At 62.6% G+C, this 17179-nt stretch overlaps 2 protein-coding genes across 2 annotated transcripts; one reads left to right on the top strand and one right to left on the bottom strand.

The window, feature by feature from the left end:
• Positions 1–824: 824 nt before the first annotated feature.
• On the top strand, positions 825–5135 carry MRPL45 (mitochondrial ribosomal protein L45). Its single transcript, XM_065651178.1, has 8 exons — positions 825–907; positions 1160–1361; positions 1813–1930; positions 2319–2417; positions 2975–3023; positions 3261–3410; positions 3486–3659; positions 4456–5135. Exons 1-8 carry the CDS (start codon positions 851–853, stop codon positions 4513–4515), a joined length of 909 nt encoding a protein of 302 aa, XP_065507250.1. The 5' UTR covers positions 825–850; the 3' UTR covers positions 4516–5135.
• A 1122-nt stretch (positions 5136–6257) lies between these two features.
• On the bottom strand, positions 6258–16438 carry GPR179 (G protein-coupled receptor 179). The gene is made up of 11 exons (XM_065651272.1): positions 15615–16438; positions 14954–15062; positions 13987–14089; positions 13632–13828; positions 13415–13483; positions 12898–13007; positions 12581–12819; positions 12084–12222; positions 11808–11913; positions 11557–11703; positions 6258–10790 (listed from the first exon to the last, which is right to left on the bottom strand). The coding sequence occupies exons 1-11, from the start codon at positions 16436–16438 to the stop codon at positions 6258–6260; spliced, it is 6576 nt and encodes a 2191-aa protein (XP_065507344.1).
• Positions 16439–17179: the final 741 nt, after the last annotated feature.

Genomic DNA, 17179 nt, shown 5'->3' with positions numbered 1-17179 from the left:
ACCAGCTGTCCGGTGGAGCAACGCTTCCTCCCGGCCAAGATCAACAGTCCCCAAAGCAAACTGGGAGCACGGCCAGGCCGAGCCGCGCAGCCCAGAGCCCCCCCCGAGCCCCGAGGTTCGCACCCCCACGCTGTGTTTGCCTTCGGGTCTGCGAGATGGACCCAGGCCTCACCCTGGAGCTGGGGGGGGGCGTTGAGCATCCCCGGGTGGGGTAGGGATTTCACGGGAACGGGGTTTGGGATAAGCGTGTTTGCTTTAGGGCATCGACGATGCACCCCCGGAGCTGCTGCATCCCGGGCGGGACATTTGGGTGGGACGCCTCCCCATGAGCCCCCCCTTCTGCCAGCTTCCCCGAGCGTTGCTGCAATTTGAAATGCCAAAATCACAAGGCACCGACTGCTGCTGTGCCCGGTGCTGAGCGGGGCTGCTGGGGGGCTCTGCAGGTCCCCGGGGCGGGGCCTGTGGGTCCGGGGGGTCGGGTGGGTGCGACACCCCCGCATGTGGCGGTGCGGGGGGGGAGTCCCTCGCCTGTCGCACGTGCCACCGGGGGGGGTCCCTCATCCCGTTTCTCGGTGCACCGGGGACGCACCGGGCTCCCCGCCCCGCACTGCAGCACCCCCCGGGGGTCCCCCCGCCGCGCGCCTCCGCGCGCGCTCGGGGCGGAGCCTCCCCAAGCCCCGCCCCCTCCTCCCGCAGCCGGTGGAATTTTCCACTCGCCACCGCGGCGCGGGCTCCCGCCGGCCCCGCCCTCCTCTGCGCACGGCCCCGCCCTCCTCTGCGCACGGCCGCCAGCGGCCACGCCTCCCTCCCTAGGCCACGCCCACGTCCCGGCGGGCCGTGCGGCGGGAAGATGGCGGCCGCCATGGCGGCGGGAGCGGCGCGGCTGGGCCTGCGGGACTGCTGGCGGGTGAGGGGCCGTGAGGGGCCGTGAGGCGCCGTGAGGGGCCGTGAGGCCACGGGGAGCCACAACATAAGGGACGCGGGGAGTCAGGGATGAGGGAATGTGGGGAAGGCCACGGGGTAGGGAGGGCTGCAGTGGTGGTGCTGGGTGTATTTATACCTCCTCCGTGTTTGGGAGGTGTGAAGGGAAATAAATCAAGATGTTGCTGTTTTTTGGCCATTGGGTTAACTCCACGGCTTTGTTGTTTCTCTCCCTTAGGCCGCGGGGTCTGTGCTGCGTCCCGCTGGAGCAGCTCCGTCCTGTCTCATTGTCCCCGTGAGAACGAGAACGAAGAAGAAGTTTTATGTCCCCGAATGGGCCAGAGAACTGTCCCCAGAAGAGAAGGAGAGGAGGCTCAGGTCCATGTGGGGAGTGTTTCCCGAGGAGCGGATAGAACGGAGCTTCTACTTGGCCAGCACAGGTGGGGGAAACCCGGCTGGGGTCTCTTCTTGGGGCAAAACTAATGCGGCCGCAGCGAGGAGCGATGACCCTGAGCGGTGTGACGATGCGCAGAGCGTGTCTGCCACACTCTGAGTTCTGTGCTGAGGGACCGCAGCTGCTCTGCTTTACCTCGGGAGTGTTTCGGGCTGTTGGCTCCTTCATACCGAGAGACAAGGAGCAGCTCGGGAGGTCCCGTCCCCGCTGCTGGGTATTTCTCCTGTCCTGGGCTGCGTGGGAGAGGAGGCAGAGAGCAAGGATCGGCACTGCTGGCAAGCTGTGTCAGACCAGCAGTGAGAGCTCTGCGTTCTCATATTTCATCTCACAAACATTACCAGGACAGGATTCTGCTTCTCCAGCCACGGCGCTGCCTCTTTATTTCCTTTGTTTTGCTGGTTTTGAGCTTCTCCTGACCTTTCTTTTCTGTGCTGCAGGTGATATCATGGACCCGTACATCCCTCCCGAGGGCGATGCCCGCTTGTCTTCCTTATCCAAAGATGGGCTGAAGCAAAAGATGGAGAAGCTGAGGCAGAGTGCCACCTCCCAGCTGGCGTACGTACCTCCTTTGGAATTAGTTACTATGTGCTGCAGCAACTTTGCTGGGTTCTGTCCTGCGGTGGTGAGATGCTGCATTTTATTCTCTACCAGCTTCTTCCATTGTTGCTGCTGTACCACCAAACCAGGAGTCCATTCTGTGAGAGTGAGCACTGGGCACCTGTCCTGCTCTGGATGGATGCAGCGTGTACCCCTTTTTTTGAGGATTTCTTAGGTTTGCAGCAGTATGATTGTCTTACGAGCATGCAAAGGTTATATCTTGGGCAATCTCCAGTTCATCCCTCGTAAAAGCTGGTTTGAACTGGGTGAGGTCACCGTCATCATCTGAAATGCGTGAGGTACTTCCAAGTCATTACTCACTGTTGAGCTTTCCTTCTCTTTTCAGTCTGCGGAAGATAAAAGATCACGATCCGGATTTCAGCACCAAAACCTTCCCAGAGAAGGCGCAGGAGATATTTATCGAAGCTCACAATTCCCTGGCAAAGTAAGACCCTTGCTTATACGCTTTGCTTTTCTTCCCTGCCTTTCTAACCCTTGTGCATCCTCTGCAACAAATACTTTATTTTTTTTCTGCCCCCCATGTCAGTGTATTGGAGATTCGTTCGGTACTCTCTTGCTTTTGATAATGAACAGCAGCTTGCAGAAGTTTCCTCTTGCCAATGAGCTGAGCTGTTGCACCATCGGTGTTATCAGCAGACGAGTGGGTGGGTGGTGCTGTTTGGAATCGCGCCACGGGGAATTGTTTGGGTATGAAATGATGCTCCGCTGCCTCGTTCTGCTTTCCAGTAATAGATTTCGAAACTGCATCATTCTCGGTTGTGATTCCAAACGCCAATAAAACAGTTGGGACTTAACTGGCTTTCAAAGGATGTCGTGTCTTTCCCTCAGGTCTTACATTCACGTGCTGGTTTCGTGCTGAGATCACAGTGAGAATTTGGCTCTGTCTGTTTTGCCGGTAGATCGTACGTCTTCTGGAGAAGCTGGGATTTGTCAGCGAGCCTGTCTGCAATATTTGAGTAACTGGCTGTGTTTCACTTGCAGTTTCAACAAGCAGAAGCTTCACTCCCTGGTGACGGAGCGCTGCTACCCGGTAAGTGCTTATCTGGAGGTAGCGTGTCCTTGATTTTTTCCATGGTATCTAAGGCTCTTGAAACCTGATTATCTCTTTTTTTTTTTTTTTTTTTTTTTTCTGGATACAGTAAAGACAGAGCTGGGAGGGAAAGCACAAGTCTAACAGCTAATGAATAAGTGCTTTATTATGCATAGTACTTTTCTTGTCATTCAATTCACATCCTAATGAAGGTGGTGCTTGTTGTCCCGTTTGTAGGAGATGGTCCGTGGGAACAGGTACAGGACCATCCGGTGGAGTTTCGTGGAGTCGCTGGAGCCCCCGCGGGTGGTTCACATTCGGTGCGACAGCCTCGTGAACCGCGGCAACCTGTACGGGCAGGTGACGGTGCGGATGCACACGCGGCAGGTCTGTCCCCTCCCGCCCCTTGCCCTCCCCAGCTCCAGCCTGCTGCCAGCCCAACGTACATTTCTGTTTTTACAGATTCTGGCGATCTACGACCGCTTCGGGCGGCTGATGTACGGCGGGGAGCAGATGCCCAAGGACGTTTTGGAGTACGTTGTGTTCGAGAGGTACCTGGTGAACCCCTATGGCACGTGGAGGATGCACGGCAAGATCGTTCCAGAGTGGGCTCCACCTAAGGGCCCCATTGTGAAGGTGATGCCACCAGGAGAAGGGGCCAGCCTGGCCCGTGGCTGTGCAACATGGGTCCTTAGTTAATTCTGGACAAAACCAAAGCTGAGCTTCTGTAACCTGGGAGCTGTAGCGGGAGGCTGAGGGTCTTTGACGTGTACGTGATGGGGCGAGTTGAGAGAAGGGAGCGGAGCTGGGGAAGGGGCTGGAGCACAAGTCTGATGGGAGCGGCTGAGGGAGCTGGGGGTTCAGCTGAGAACAGGAGCTGAGGGGAGACCTTCTGATCTCTGACCTGCCTGAAAGGAGCTGGGAGCCAGGGGGGGTCGGGCCCTGCTCCCCAGGAACAAGCGCCAGGACCAGAGGAAACGGGTTCAAGTTGTGCCAGGGGAGGCTGAGGTTGGATCTGGGGAACAATTTCTTCCCCAAAGGGCTGTGGGGCATTGGAACAGGCTGCCCAGGGCAGTGCTGGAGTCACCATCTCTGGAGGGGTTGGACAGACGGACATGAGGTTCTCAGGGACATGGGGCAGTGCCAGGGCTGGGGAACGGGTGGACTCGATCTTGAGGGGCTTTTCCAACCAAAACAATTCTGTGATTGTATGAGAGGAGGGAGGCGAGAACTATAGTGCAGTACACGTCACCTTGTCCCACTCCAAACCCCACCCCGTGCTGCTGCCATCTGGTCACCTTCCTGCACGAGGCCTCAGCGTTCCCAGCACCCCCTGCACGCCCTTTCTCCTGCTCCACAACACGAACAGTTCCCGTTACAGCACTTCAGAGCCGCTCTGCATTCTGCTGATTTTGTTCCTGGCTTTTTTCAGACGGTGATGATTCCTGGTCCAACCTTGGATCCCTCACAAGAGTACGAAGAGGTGAAGTAAGAAGTTTTGGAGCCTGTTCGGGGACGGCAGCCCCAACAGCCCTGGAGGGAAGAGCTGGAGGATGGCGGCGGAGGGAGCGGGTTGGATTCAGCAAACAAAGCAGCTCCCGAAATGACTCCAGTCACTAGAATTTGCTTTAAAGGAGTGAGAGGGGCCCGGGAGGGAGATTTGTATGGGCTCTGAGAAGAGAATTACTTGGGCAGAGTAGACTTGGTGTGCCACATCTGCACCCTCGCTGTGTTTCTGTGGAAATGAGGCGTCTGTTGTGCTCAGCGCCGCTCTCCCAACTACCCTCCCTGCTGCACTGGGAGCCCTGGGCAGCAGAACTCTGTCCAGATATGGAAACTGTCACAGACCTGGTGTGTTTTCATTAAAAACTGTGGCAGCAGGTGTCGGCACTTCCTTTTCCCATTCTCCTCCCCTCTCTGGGCTGATTTCTGGGCTGCTTTTTTTTTTTTTTAACCCAAAACAGGGAAGAGCAGAAAGAACAATTTAAATTGAATTATCCCGGGTGGGTGCCGCAACTGGAGCCGTGCGGAACGGGCGCTCGTTGATGGCTGAACTTCCCAAAGGGGCTGCAGCCCAGCACTGGTAACTTCATAAAATGTTTTGACTCCTGAGGTCGGTGTTTGTGTCAATATCTTCTTGAAAGGCAGCGTTTCTCGGAGCCGATGGGTTTTGGTGCGTTTATGATGCTCATAGCGCAGCGATGGGTTTTGTTAGTGAGCGGGTGGCACCATCCTGTGGACACGGTGACATTCACAGCGGGTCTGACTGTGGGTGTCCCTGGAGCTGTTACTGTGGCTGGAGAGTGACCCAGGGCACTCTGCTGATCGTTCTTGCTCTGTTTGGCTCAGAGAAGTTCCATTTACTCCTGGTCACAGAGCAAAATACTCAGTAGTCACCCAACAACAAAACATTTCCAACCTTGTCTTGCTTTTTAACTCGGCCATTTTTCAGAGCACGTGACATTTATGTGTATTTTTTCTTCTTCCTTGAAAGTGATTTTTGCAGAGTAGGCAGCGAAAGAGTCACGGCTGTGGAGTTGTCCCGTTATTGTTGTGAGTGACGTTCTTCTGAAAGGGCAGAATTTCATCTTTGTGCTCTGTTAGGAGAGGAGCCAGCCCTGGAATCCCTTCCATCTTTTTGGAAACCGGAGCGGTGTCACAATCTGTCTGCCTTCCCTGAGAGAACCCACTAGATCAAGCTTTCTGCCTACGCTGCGTTCAGGAGCCCCTTTTCTGAACAAAAAGAGTGTTTTCTGGTGGATTTTCTGGCTTTTTTTGGAGAACGGCCTTTCCTTCCTGTCTAGGAGCATGTGGCTCCTCATCTCCTGCACCAACCTTCAAACCTCTGCACCTAAACCACTTCTGTTTTCCTTTACAGCCTCTCTGCGTTCTGCTCTGCCTTGGGCCTCACCCATGCCCCATAAATCAGCCATCGAGTGTGAATTCTGTAGATAACGCTGTTTATTTTCCGTATGTACACTTACTTACACAATCGAACGATCATTTGAAGACCGTGGACAGCACGTTACAGTGACACCGCTTTCTAAGGAGACTGAACCGTCCCCTCGCTGCGCTGGTCCCCAAGCCTGGCTGGTCGGTGGCCACCGTGGGAGCTTGCTGGGCGTGTGGCCATGCCACTGGCTTTGGGGACACTCCTGTCCCCATCTGGGCAGCTCCAGACTTCACGCTGATGACAATCGTGTCTGCACAGAGCTGGGCGCAGCAGGGACGGAGCTACTCGTGGTCCCACGGACAGACCTCGGGTTTAGCTTCACTCACACCCCGACTTCCATCCCCAGGGCTGGTCCCTGCTGGGGGGGTCTCCACAGTCGCCACCTCCCATGGACACACATCGGAGGTTTTTCTGGGGTCTGCGCTGGTTTTGGCAGGTGCTACCGGAGCCTCTTCTGCTTCCCAGGGACAAACCTCGGCAACGCTGGTGCTGCGGCCGCTGCTCGCCCGGGGGGGCTGGATGCCCGGGACGCGGCACAGGGGCTTGTGCTCGGCCTCGCCCCCAGATCTGCCTCCGGATTTTTTCTGTGGGGCTGTTGGAGACATGGCGCTGGCTCCTGCTGCCAGCTTTTCTGTCCCCGTCCCGGTGGGGGATGCTCTGCCAGCTCCCTGGGGGTGCACGGCAGGTTTGCAGCTTTCTGAGCTGGGGGGCTCCGCTGCTTCCCAGGGGCAAATATCTGATTTTCTGCTCTCTGTGCTGTCCGGCGGTTCTTTCCCCGTCATGGTTTTTGGGGAGGGCTCCTCGGTGCCCAGGCTCTCCCAGGGACAGACGGACTTGCGCTCGCTGCTCCCCTGCTCTGTGGGTTTGGAGGCACTGACTGGTTTTTGTGGGACACCCACCTTACCCGGGGCTGCTCCTTTCTCCGCAGCCGCCTCCCAGGGGCAGATTTCTGCTTTATCCATGGTTTCCACCCCCGGAGCCTCCCAGGGACAGATCTCAGCCTTCAGGCTCTCCACGCTCTGGGATTGTCTCGTAGGTGATTTGGGCAGCGCTGAGCCCCCAGTGCGGGGCTTTTTGGGGGGCTGCTCCGTGTCCGCGCTCTCCCAGGGACAGACGGACTCAAATTCTCCGCTTGCTTTCCCCTTCTTTCCAGACGTGCTGTCTCTGATTTCTTTGCAGAGACCTTGACTTGTAGAAGGGCTTCTGCTCTCCATGGACACAGCACCTTTGTCTTCTCTTGATTTTCCTTTCCTAGACGGCGGAGCAGCCGCCTCCCAGGGGCAGATTTCTGTTTTATGGGTGGGTTTGAGCTCCAGAGCCTCCCAGGGACAGATCTCACTCTTCAGGCTCTCCACGCTCTGTGGTTGCTTTGTGAGTGATTTGGGCAGCGCCGAGCCCCCGGTGCGGGGTTTTTCGGGGGGCTGCTGGGTCCCCAGGCCCTCCCAGGGACAGACGGCCTCTCGCTCGCCGCCGCCTGTCTCCAGGGACCTGGCCGGGCTGGCTAACGCTGCCTGCCGTCTGATGCGCTTGTCGCCCCGCGGAGCGCCCCCCGGACCCTGCTCGGCCTTTTGTGGATGGGAGCGGGGAGCAGCTGCCTCCCAGGGGCAGATTTCTGCTTTATCAGTGGTTTCCACCCCCAGAGCCTCCCAAGGACAGATGTCAGCCTTCAGGCTCTCCACGCTCTGCGGTTGCTTTGCAGGTGATTTGGGCAGCGCTGAGCCCCCAGCGCAGGGTTTTTCAGGGGGCTGCTCTGTCCCCAGGCCCTCCCAGGGACAAACCTCAGCTCTCGCGTCCCCCACGCTCTCCCATTTCTTAGCGGTGGCTTTCGGCAGCTCTGAGCTCTTCGCGCTGGAACCCACGGAGGAGCCGTCCATGCCTGTGCTCTCCCAGGGACAGACGGACTCGCGTGCTCCACTTGCTTTCTCTTTCTTTGCAGACGTGCTGTCTCCAAGCTCTTTGCAGAGACCCTGGTTTATTGAAGGGCTTCTGCTCACCCCGGACAGACCATCCTTGTCCTCTCTTGATTTCTCTTCACTTGACGGCAGAGCAGCCGCCTCCCAGGGGCAGATTTCTGCTTTATCCATGGTTTCCACCCCCGGAGCCTCCCAGGGACAGATCTCAGCCTTCAGGCTCTCCACGCTCTGGGATTGTCTCGTAGGTGATTTGGGCAGCGCTGAGCCCCCAGTGCGGGGCTTTTTGGGGGGCTGCTCCGTGTCCGCGCTCTCCCAGGGACAGATGGACTCACTTTCTCCGCTTGCTTTCCCCTTCTTTCCAGACGTGCTGTCTCTGATTTCTTTGCAGAGACCTTGGCTTGTAGAAGGGCTTCTGCTCTCCATGGACACACCTTTGTCCTCTCTTGATTTCTCTTCACTTGGCGGAGCAGCCGCCTCCCAGGGGCAGATTTCTGCTTTACTGGTGGTTTCCACCCCCAGAGCCTCCCAAGGACAGATCTCAGCCTTCAGATTTTCCACATTCTGAGGCTGCTGTGCAGGTGATTTGGGCAGCGCTGAGCCCCCAGCGTGGAGCTTTTCGGGGGGCTGCTCTGTCCCCAGGCTCTCCCAGGGACAAACCTCCTCCTTGATGCTCTCCATGCTCTGGGATGCCCTGAACTCTGCTTTTGAGCCCTCTGTGGTTCTCCTGACAAGCTTTGCAAAGATGCGGGTGTCCCTGCGCTCCAGCCGATGGCCGCTCATCTCCGCCAGCTTTGCTTTGATCCCTTCCAGTTCTCCATCTCCTGCTTTGTTTTCCCCTCTGGACATCCCACCTGTGTCCTGACTCGCTCTGTCTTTCCCAGCTGGAGCTGTGGGCTCTTCCCAAGGGCATATTTCTGCTCTAGCAAGCGGCTCATCCTCCGCTTCCCACGGGCAAACGTCGGCCTTTTTCCTGTCGATGGTTCCTGCTTGCTCGGGTGGTGTTTTGGGCAGAGCTGGGGGGCTTGGGGTGAGGGGCTGCTCCGGCACATCCCCCTCCGCATCCCAGGGGCAGATTTGGGCTCTGACCGTCCTGTCACGCTCCCAGGGACAAACCTCAGCCCTCCTGGCGTGTGGCTGCTCCACCTCGCTGCGGTCCCGGGGAGGGATGGACTCGCTGTCCCCCTCCAGCCCTTTGGCCACCACGTCCTTCGGTGCCACCGGCCTCTCGATGGCCGCAGGAGCATCTGTCCCCAGCTCCGCCACTGGAGCCTCGGTCCCTTCCCGGGGATGTGTCTGTGCGGCCACCGCTGGGGTTTCATGGGGACGTTCGGCTTCTTCTTGGTGGCCCGCACTGGGTGGGACCTCGTGCACCCCCGCGGGTGCCCCCCCAGCGTCTGTGTCCCCGCGGGGAGCACCGGGCTCCTCTGCCAGTTCCTCCCTGTCGCGCGTCCCCGGGGCCAGGCTGTCCCGCTGTCCTGCTGTCCCGCTGTCCCCCCAGCCCGCGGCGGCCCAGGCGGTGCCAGCATTGTTGTTGTGCTGGCAGGGGACGGTCCCCCCCTGTGCCGGGCGGGCGGGGGGCTCACTGCCGCGTCTCTGCCGGCTCCACTCGGCACTTTTGGCCCTGGGGTCCCGGCCGATCCCCCCGAGGGACACGGCCGATGTCCCTGCCAGGGGGGGCTGCTCCCTCCTGCTGCCCCCTTCCCTCTTCCCCTTCCCCCTGGCACGGTTCAAGGCTTTGATGGCAAGTCCCAGACCCCGGAGGGTCCTCTGGGAGGGTGGCTTGAGGCTGGGGGGGGCGGTGGCTGCATTACTGGGGGTCCCCAAATCTGCTGCTTCGGCAGCTTTTTGCTTCTGGCTCAGGATCTCATCCTGGAGCAGCTCCCAGGGACAGACCTGTGCTGGGGTGGGGGCTGCGGGCACCAGCCTGCCCTGCCCCGCCGGGGGGCCCGTGCGCCCCGCATCGTCCTCCGCTGTCCCCTCTAGTGTCCCCGCCCGTGCCGGGGGGTCCGTGGGTGGCTCCGGGCTGTCCCCGGTCGGTGCCACACGCTGCCCCAGGCTCTGGCAGCGGACGGGGGGCGGCGGGGGGGTCCTTCTGACCGCCACCCGCACCCGCCCCGGGACGGGGGAGCTGTCAACGCTGATGCTCTTGGTGGGCGCGTAGGTGACGTGTTTCTGCACTTTGCCATCGCCTGGCGGGGACGTGTCCTCCTGGGAGCCCTCGGCGGGGCTGGAGCCGGCTGGCGGGGCGGCACGGGGGCTTTGGGGCTCCCCGCTGTCCTCGGGGGGTCTCTGGCTCGTGGGGTGCCCCGAGGACGGGGGGGACGGGTGCTGGTTGACGTGCCACCCCTCCCGCGCCGCTCGGCTGGCAGCGAGCAGAGCCGCTTCCCGGGCTCCGGTGACAACGCTGAGGGACTTGTGCAGGGGGGCTGCGCGGGGCGGGGGGGGCTGCCCGCGTCCCCCCAGGTTGTGAGCACTCGCCGACTTGCACACAAGCGGGACGGCGTCCACCAACTCACTGTCCAACGGCTCCAGAGCCATCGCCATCGCCGTCCTCCCCAGCGTGGGCTCCCCGGGGCTGGCGGGTCCCCCCCGGGGGTCCCGCGCGGGCCCCTCGGTGCTGCGGGACTTGCGCAGGGCTGCACCGTGGGGCCGGGAGCCCTCGTCCCGCATCCGCAGGCCGGTGCCGCCGGCCTCGGGGGCCCGCCTGGCCGAGGAGCCGCGGCGCGTCGGGGTGTCCCCCCCGCTGCTCCGGCGGGCGGCGGGCGGCTCGGCGACGCGGCGCAGGACGGAGCGGCCCAGGCTGCGGCGGGAGCTGCGCTTCTTGGGGAGGTGGGGGTTGTTGGCCGCCATCCGCCGCGTCGTCTGCACCTCCAGCTGCTGGTAGAGCCTCTTCAGCTCCTCCTGCGCCGTGACGGGGGGGATGCAGCAAAGAGAGGGGAAAGAGGAGAGCGGGTACAATTGGATGGCACGGGGGGGCTCCAGCTTGGACCCCACAGCCGGGCTGTCCCTGTGTCCCCAAGCCCCTGTGCTGCCCGTCCCCCCGACCGCAGATGTGGTCGTTGCCACTTAAAAGAATGAATCCTGTCGGCAAATAACCTAAAGATGTGTGAATCCTCTCAGTTTTAGGTCAGTTTGCTCCTCCAACAAAGATCAGAGCGACTTGCAAAACACCAGATCAGAAACTACCCAGACCTGGCGCCTTCAGGCATTCTGGAGCCTGCACTAGTATTTGAGGTTTAACACATATCTTAAGACTTTTGGATAAAGTGTCCTTTAGCTGAGTGTTGCTCATTGTACGCTAAAATGATTATATGACCAAACGTGTAACCAATTGGCTCTTTAGGGTGTGAATGTAGTGGTACGATTTTGTATACAATGGCTGTTCCTTTTCTTTCTTGTGCGCTGTCTTTATTCCAGCACAACTCTGTAATAAACAATATTTTGTCTCTGTGTGCTAAAATTTGGCTTATTGCACACTGGGTGGGCCCTGGTTTTGGGACAACAAGGGGACACAGCAGGTTTCCCCAACCGGTGGTGGTTCCCTCTGCACCCCCTTTTCCGCCCCCCTCTTTGCTTTGCATCAGGAGAAAGATCGCGAAAGGCACCTCTTACTCTGCGCAGGGCTGCATAGCTAGCGTCAAAAGAAGGTCCTGAGTGTGCCACCCACCCGAATGTCATCGGGGTCGAGACTGTGCTCGCTCCAGGCCGAGGCGATGCTGCTGTTGAGGCAGGAGCCCGAGCGCCGCATGTCCAGCTCGTCCTCGTAGACCTCGGCCGCAATCTCCTCCCGCAGCGGCGAGCCGGCGTGCAGGAACTGGGGGCGGCGAGGGGCGAGATCACCGAGGGGTCCCTGAAATGCCAGGGGACCCCGGCCCCGTCGCCACTGCGGGGGGACGCCAAGGTGGGGCTGGGTGTTACCTTGGGGATGAAGAGCAGCGCCAGGGTCATGGTGACGGTGCCGTGGGTGTGGGCGAAGAAGAGCAGCAGGGTCCAGTCGGGGTGCAGCGAGGGGACCATGATGAACCTGGAAGGGGGAACGAGGGCAGCGCCAGGTCCCCCGAAGCACCCGCAGCCCCGTCCCCACCTCCGGACCCCGCGGGGAACCTGCCGGCTTCAGGGCTTTGCTGCCAGTTTCTCTGCATTGCCGGGGATGGGTATTTCAGTTCCCAGCCCCACCGCAGTCCCGTGTCCTACCTGACCACGTGGAAGGCGGCCGAGATCATGAGCTCGTTGTGGAGCGCGATGCCCATGTAGCGGGGTTCGTGGAAGGCGGAGGGCACGGTGCGCGTGGCGTAGCAGAGGGAGCTGCCCCACAGCAGGAACAGCGTTTCGGCTGCGGGAGAGAGCGGGAGAGCGACGCTGGGCACCCAGCCCCGTCACCGTTGGCATGTTTGCCCAGCTGGCACCCATGGGTGCTGAGCTGCGGGGTGGGTGCTGCTGCCCACCGGAACCTCCCTGCCCCAAGGGGCATCCATAGAATCACAGAATCATTTTGGTTGGAAAAGACTCTCAGGATCTCTGCGCCAGGTTGAGCCCTGGGGATGCTCGGAGGAGGCAGCTCGGGCACCCCAGCCCACCTTGCAGGCTCCAGGCAGGTAGATGGACAAGGACATTAAAACTCTACATGGCGCAGTGACGGGATGGGGTCCTGCGGCTGTGGGGACCCCCAGGGCTGTGTGGGGTGGTCTCACCGATCACCATCATGTAGTCCCAGCGGTCATGGCTGCAGATGTAGAAGTGAAGCCCGCGGGCGGTCTGGGTGCGGATCACCAGCGGGATGTTCTTGTCAACGTTCTCCAGCATCCCCGCGGTCCAGGCCGCCAGGAACCACAGCACCAGGAGCAGGATCAGCCCCAGCATCTTCAGCACCCGCCCGCTCGACACGTAGGGCGCCCGCTGGGCCGTGCGGGACAGGAACACCTTCAGCACCCTGCGAGGCGCAGAGGGGTGAGCCCCCAGTGTCCCCCCTCGGGGGGGTCCCCAGCATCCAGCCCCCCGTCCCTGGTACCTGTACAGCTTGAGGGTGATGGTGCCGTAGACGATGGCGAAGCCCAACGCGCGCACCCAGCGCAGGACGATGCAGCGGAAGATGCTCGGCTTGAAGTAGAGGATGAAAACCTGGGGTGGGGGCAGAGAGGGGTGGGTGGGGGGCACAGGGCTCAATCCTCCTGCCGGGGGGAGCAGAAAATGCTCGGAATGCAAAAACCACCCATTTTCAGGGCCAGCCCCACCTCCACCCTTCCCCCTTGGCTCTATGGCATCCGTCGCAGCTCTGGCGGGAGGGATTGAGGATTTGGGCAGGGATTAATTCCCACCGCCGGCGGGAGGAGAGGGATTTGGTTTCCCGAGAAGGTTTATACCGCAGCCGCCAGGGGCTGCGCCAGCAAAATTAACAATTAGGTGGAGCTGTGCCCGTGCGCGGCGTGGGGCCAGCTCGGTGGCCTTGCCCGGGGGGCAACCAGGCTGCGAACACCCCCAAACCCCAGCCCAGAGTTTTCCAGCCCCGGGGATGGCTGGTTACTCACAGGGAAGTAGAGGAGGAGGGACCCGAAGAGGATGGTCTCCAGGAGGACGACCCCCGACGCCCGGATCCTCTGTGGGGACAGAGGCGTGAGGGTGCAGCCAGGGGGATGGAGCCCGGGCAGGGAGACCCCCCGAGCGCACCGGGCTGGGACGTCCTCCCTGAGAGACCCCGCGGGGTCTGGGGGCGGCTGGGAGCGGGGGGACGCGGGGACACCTTGCCTTGCTCTGTCGGAAGTGGTAGGAGACGAGCATGCTGAGGAACACGGCCAGCATGCAGCCGGCCTGGCAGGACAGCACGGCCGCCCGCAGCGCCCGGTCCTCCTGGATCAGGCAGGGCGCATCGTCCTGGCAGGTGACACAGCCCGGGTGGCACGGCCGGCACGCCAGCCGGGACCCCCCGTCCGCCCCCGCCGCGCCTGGGGACAGAGTGACAGCCAGGTGAACTCACCGCATCCCGTTTGGTGGCACTTTCCTTGGTGGCACGTGCTGGGGGTCACCAAAGCCCCCCCCAGCCCTGCACCCCGGCGCTGTAGCCATGTGCCACTGGGTGAAACGGGGACCCCGGGGCACCCACCTGCCCAGGGACCACTGGCCACGCCGCTGGCCCCGTAAAAGCCCGGCTTGCAGCGGCACAGGTACCTCCCGAGGACGAAGCCGCGGCTCTCCTGGGGGACACACTGCGGGAAACAGGCTGAGACGCACAGAACGGCCAGGGCTCGTCCTGCACCCCCTGTGCTCCCCCCGTACCCCCGGTCTTGTGGGGACCTGACCCCACGCCATCCTCCCCCACACCAGGAGGAAGCAGCGGTTCAACACTTAAGAACTAAAAGCCAAAGCCTGGCCCCCAAATCCCTCCCTAAACCCTAAATGGGCACCTAATGCAGCCGAGCGCACTAATCCTGCCCGGCCGTGACGGCAGCGGCGGGGAGGGCACCGCTACCCTAATCCCCCCCGGCCCCCGCAGATCCTGCCCCAAACGGGCTGGGCTGCGGCTTTTCTGGGAATTGTTGTTTTCTGGAGGGATGCCCAGCGGCACAGCCCGGCCCTCCCCACGGCATCGCCTGCGGGGCACTGGTGGGAAAGTGAAGCTGGTGACACTTTTCCCATTTGGGGACAGCTTTGGGGTGTCACCCCGACCACACTGAGCTGGGGGCTGCGCGGTTCGCCCTGGCTGGGGACGCTGCTGGTTGTGTGAGCCTCAAAACAGCTCAGGCATCACGGGGTGGGCACTGCTGGAGGGGACCGGGGGCTGCTGCTTGGGGTGATTCGTCCCCCGGCTGTCACGCCAGAGCCCGGCTGTCCCCGCGGTGCCGCGCAGGGGGCAGGCGGGTCACACGCTGGCAGCGGGAAATGCAGATTTGCACAATAAACCCCTCGGCTCCGGCACCGAGAGCAGCTGAACGAAGCAGATGGATCAACCGGGAGGGGGATAAAGCTCAGCCCGGAGAAAAGGGACACACGGTGGGGACACCCGGCCGGGGGGACGGGGACGGTCTGGTGCGGGGAGCCCTGGGATGGGGTTCGGGCGCCAGGGACGGTACCTGGGTGCTGTTGAGGTCACAGCGGTGCGTGTCCGCGAACCAGCCCGGCCCGCTGGCGCACTGGTTGATGGCCACGTCCCGCAGCTCGATGTCCACCCGCACGACACCCCTGAGAATGCAACGGGGTCAGCCCGGGACCTCCCCGTGTCCCCCACCCAGCGTGGCCGTGTCCCCCCGCAGCCTGTGGGACAGTGAGCAGGGGAGGGGACAGCCACGGCGGTGGCTGATGCTGGTGCATGGACGGGTGGGACAATACGAGGTGTCAGTGATGTCCCCAGACCCCCGGTTAGGGTTGGCCCCCCCTTGGAGCTGTGTCTGGGGGGACTGGAGCTGGGGCAGCAGCTCCTGGGTGTGAATTCTGCCTCTCAGGAAGGGTTTTAATGCACCCGATTGGGAAACGGGAGCTGCCGGGGTGGCCCCTGGGTGCTGTCCCCTGTCCCTCGGCTGGGGGTGGCAGCCCGTGGTGGGCAGCACTGGCACAAATGAGGGGGGGACAGGGGTCAGCTCCGTGCGCAGGGACGTGCGAACACCCACGCACAGGCACGCGGTCACGCCACACACACCCTGCACCCCCAGGTGACGCCTCCATCTGCACCCCCAGCACACACTGGGGAGCCCCCCAGCCCTCTGACGCCCCCCAGCCCCTCCAGGTGCCACTTACTTGAACTCGGGGCTGAGATCTGGCTTGAGGCCGTAGAAGGCGGAGGAGAGCGTGACCACCCAGGCGGGCAGGAACCGGCCGTCCCGGCACTCGAGGAACGGCGGGGACCAGCGCACGTGCCCGGGGTCCCCCACGTAGCTGTCCCCCCGCTGCCATTTGGGGGTGTCCATGCTGCGCAGGTCATTGCTGAGCACCCGCTTGCGCAGGGGGGGGCTGCGCTGGGACCTGAGGGCGCTGAACCACTCGCTGTCCCAGCTGAGGTTGCCGGGGGCGGCGTTGGAGACGTCCTGCAGCAGGATGTCCCCGTCCCCCTTGGTGGCCTGCAGCATCAGCCGGGGCTTGGCGGCCAGCGGGTGGGCGTCCAGGGCCAGCACCGCGCGGCGCACCCACGGGTGCCCCTCGGCCAGGCTGCGGACCAGCGCCTGGTACCACTCCACGTCCTCGGCCACGCTGGCTTCGCGGATGTCGTTGGTCTGGAAGAGCATGTTGAGGAAGTTGGCGGCGTGGGCCAGCGCCTCGGGGGCGGCTCGCAGGGCAGCTCGCAGCGCCGGGGGGGGGCCGGGGCCGGCTGCCCCCGCCGCGACGCCCCGGCTGCAGTTGGCCTGGGCCAGGCGCTGCGCATCGCCCGTCTGCAGGAACGCCAGCGCCGCCGCCGAGCCCTCGGGGTCCCCCGATGTCCCCGGCTCTGGGGTCAGCGCCCAGGAGGATGACGGGGACCATCTCACCGGTGGGGGGGGTCCCTCCTGCTGGCCCCCCGTGAGGATGATGCCACCGACCAGCACTGCGCGCAGGCACCAGAGCAGCGGCCACCACCGCGGAGCCATGGCCAGGGCTCAGCGGAGCCCCCCGGCCCCCGGTGCCCCCGCGAGCTGGCCCGGGGGGGCCATGGTGGCCGCGGTGCCTGAGCCGGCCGGGAGCCCCGCTCTGCGCGGCGGGGCTGGACTCAAGCGCTGCCGCCTGTTTTTCTCCCTCGGCGATGCCGGAGCAGACGTCACCGGCTCCAAAACATGTTCATCTGCTGGCGCTGCCTGCCCGGAGCCCCCCCGCTTGCCCCTGCGCTCCTGCTCAGGCAGCCACGCTGCTGGGGAGCCCCCCAGCCTGAGCCCCGTGGGGTCCCCCGGACCCCCCAGGCTGCCCGTGATGCCAGCGCATCCTGATGGGAAGCCATGGCAACGGGGCCGGGAATTTTCCTCCCGGCACCCCCCTCCCCACGGCCCCCTCGGCGGGGGGAGCAGGTTGCCCGCTGGGTCCCCATATGGTCCCGGGTTTCAGTCCCGCAGTGCCTGGGCCCCCCCAGCCGTGGGGTGGAAATGGGGGGACGGTGAGTGCAGTCTGGGGGTGGCCATGAGCACAGTCCCTGTGGCAGGGTCTGACACTGCCCCCCCGAGCTGGGAGAGGATGTCCAGGGTCTAACGCAGCACTGCAGAGGGGAAACTGAGGCACAGGAGGCTGCTCAGCCCCCCCTGCCTGAAGCGATGGTGACTTCCCTTGTCACCAGCCTCCAGGCAGGTGTGGGGAGAGCTGGTTCCCATCCCCGCTCCTCCAGTGCAGCGCGCTGCCTGCGA

Source organism: Caloenas nicobarica, chromosome 24 (assembly GCF_036013445.1).
Source record: "Caloenas nicobarica isolate bCalNic1 chromosome 24, bCalNic1.hap1, whole genome shotgun sequence".
Classification (NCBI taxonomy): Eukaryota; Metazoa; Chordata; class Aves; order Columbiformes; family Columbidae; genus Caloenas; species Caloenas nicobarica.
The sequence above is the reverse complement of the archived record's forward strand: the minus strand, read 5'-3'. Positions and strand labels throughout refer to the sequence as shown.

What these genes read in the sequence shown, in the direction of transcription:
- GPR179 (XM_065651272.1), bottom strand. Translation starts at nt 16,438, where the DNA reads ATGGCTCCGCGGTGGTGGCCGCTGCTCTGGTGCCTGCGCGCAGTGCTG. An exon ending in ACCACTTCCGACAGAGCAAG is followed by an intron (nt 13,484 to 13,631) that starts GCAAGGTGTCCC and finishes CTGTCCCCACAG; the next exon opens with AGGATCCGGGCGTCGGGGGT. An exon ending in CCCTCCTCCTCTACTTCCCT is followed by an intron (nt 13,008 to 13,414) that starts GTGAGTAACCAG and finishes CCCCCACCCCAG; the next exon opens with GTTTTCATCCTCTACTTCAA.
- MRPL45 (XM_065651178.1), top strand. Translation starts at nt 851, where the DNA reads ATGGCGGCCGCCATGGCGGCGGGAGCGGCGCGGCTGGGCCTGCGGGAC. An exon ending in CTTCTACTTGGCCAGCACAG is followed by an intron (nt 1,362 to 1,812) that starts GTGGGGGAAACC and finishes TCTGTGCTGCAG; the next exon opens with GTGATATCATGGACCCGTAC. An exon ending in CTAAGGGCCCCATTGTGAAG is followed by an intron (nt 3,660 to 4,455) that starts GTGATGCCACCA and finishes GGCTTTTTTCAG; the next exon opens with ACGGTGATGATTCCTGGTCC.